The 2500-nt window shown below is 44.4% G+C and overlaps 1 protein-coding gene across 1 annotated transcript in view; it reads left to right on the forward strand.

The window, feature by feature from the left end:
* The window catches only part of LOC311035608 (AT-rich interactive domain-containing protein 1B-like), a 264670-nt gene that overhangs the window by 236514 nt on the left and 25656 nt on the right, over positions 1 to 2500 (forward strand). Inside the window, 1 exon segment of the mRNA XM_084043910.1 lies at positions 742 to 943. Coding sequence (XP_083900036.1) covers positions 742 to 943 — 202 coding nt within the window.

Consider the following 2500-nt stretch of genomic DNA (forward strand, 5'->3'; position numbering starts at 1 on the left):
CATTCCTATGTTCATTTATGCTGCTGTGGCACCAGGCAGTCGGGTGCCTTTGTAAACTTTGTTGAGGTGTGAATTAACACATTGACTGCCAGTCGCGTAGATCTACGCGAACCGATTAAAAGCCGCCACGTGCCAATCGCGTAGATCTACGCCAACTGGTGTTATTTTGAAATTCCGCAAAATTAACAAAAAGTGCACTTTCCGAATTTTTTGATCCCCTTCCGGTTCCGGTAGCACCACCGGAAAAGAAATTATTCGGGTTCCGTTTTTTTCGATCGTATCCGCTTCCTGTCTGGGATCCGGTTTTAAAGTCGATTATCTCGGTTGTTGTTTTTCCCCTCGCTGATCACTGTCTAGCGTTCACCGCTGTAGCTTCAAGATGCAAGTTTGCACTGCTCGTCGCACACAGATCCCCTGTGTGTGTAGAACCAAATGAACGTGCACTTTTAACGGATTTAGCGAGGTCTATGGCGACATGAAAAAAACAAAAAAACAACAATAAAACCTTGGCACTGGTGAGTACATTATGAGATTAAACTCTGGCATGGAATGTGTAAGGGTTGTTTTAAATCGATGCGTGTGCGTGCTCCTGCTCAAAAAGGGGTTGCACGGCATGTTGTTTTGAGTACTTTTCCCACCACTGCAATCGCACTTTAGGACTTGGGTCATACAAACATTTTCAGTTAATCCATGCGATCTGCTAAATGCCCTGAATAGTGCATTCTAAACTTCCACCACCAGGTGAACAAGAACAAGAAGTGGAAGGAGCTGTCCAGCAGGCTGGACGTGGGGAACTCCAGCACCTCGGCCAGCTCCCTGAAGAAGCACTACATCCAGTACCTGTTCGCCCTGGAGTGCAAGATGGAGCGAGGGGAGGAGCCTCCGCTGGACGGCGGCGGCGGCGGGGCCGGGAAGACGGTGAAGATCCAGCCCCCCTCCCCCGGTAAGGGAGATCATCTAGTGTTATTATCTGTAATTGTCATACAGGTAATTGCGAAACGCAATGACTGACACAGTGACCCAATAATCAAAAATAAATAGTTTAGGCCCGGACCGCTGGCGTAGTGGTCCGGGCACCTAGGCTACAATGTAGCCTGACAGCGTGTCGCGGGTTCGAGTCCCGATCCCGACGGCCTTTGCTGCGTGTCACTCGATCCCCATCTCTCTCTCCCCATTTCTTGTCAGCCTACTGTCCTATCTATGATAAAGGCATAAAAAGCCCCCCAAAAAATCTAAAAAATAAAATAATAATGATGTACTATGGCCAAAACAGGTCATATACTTTATTTTTATATACAAAAATAGAGAGAATAGCCGATGAACAAGCTCACAACGCGTCACATGTGAGTGAGGGTGAGGTTTCTGTGAACATTTCTCAAAAACATTTGCCCTAAATGCCCCACTGATGGAGGTCAGTTGAATGACGTCGAAAGAGCATGGATAATAAAATAATTATGTAAATGAGACATTTCTGTTCATTTCACCCAGCTGTTTTTTTTTTTTACAGACGAATGGCAACGATTCTAACGATTACGCAAACATAATTGCGATTACAGTATAGCTCAAATAATTGCAATCATGTGATTATCGTCTCTGTCGGGTGGAAACGGAATGTCCAAAACTGTCACTTTTCTGGATTCAAATTAAAAAGCATCAAAAGAAGCAGATCTACAAGCTCAAAACTAGGGATGTGCCGATATATCGTCCCGCGATATATCGCGATACGTTTCGTGACGATATATGTATCGTTGTGGCGTTTTTGAAAAATAAATATATATATTTTTTTGCAATAATAATATTGCAAAAACAGAAGTATTTGTTTGCATTTGCTTTTTTTCCCCCCCATATATTTTCACAATAAAAAGTGCCATATATCGTATCGTATCAATATCGTGAGCCCAATATCGTGTATCGTATCGTATCGAAAAATTAGTGTATCGGCACCAGTGTTGCCAGATTTTGTGAGAGAAACAAGGAAAACCAGCCCAAAAGAAGCGACTATGGGCCACATGAGCACTTTAACATATACATCAGCTATTTTCAAATAAAATCTTGCGTGGAAATTATAATAAGCAGATCTGGCAACCCTGATCGGCACACCCCTACTCAAAACGCGTCGCTTCGTGCCGCGTTTCGAACTTGCGGATCTGCTGCTTTTGGTGCTTTTGTGCGATGCTATAGTATGATCGTAGGTACGAAGTAGGGCGTTAATTTACGAAAAAACACTAAAAGTTAGAATATGGAGACAAGAGTTTTTTCTCCCCGACAGCAACGTTATGTAATAACTATGACGACAGGCCTATAGGCGTGGCTATGTGCACACCCGTCACAGAAGTGCGCTGGCAGGAAGAAGCAAAAAAAATGAACCATCCTCCTCCGCTGGACGGCTTCACGTGTCGGGCCCTCAGCCATCTGTTGGCAGCACCAACAACAGGTGTTTTACTAATCAGTCTACAGGTGGCAGTAATCACAGGAACGGGCACAAACAATGAGGTGTGTG

Source organism: Gymnoscopelus microlampas (assembly GCF_963454915.1).
Source record: "Gymnoscopelus microlampas genome assembly, chromosome: 20".
Classification (NCBI taxonomy): Eukaryota; Metazoa; Chordata; class Actinopteri; order Myctophiformes; family Myctophidae; genus Gymnoscopelus; species Gymnoscopelus microlampas.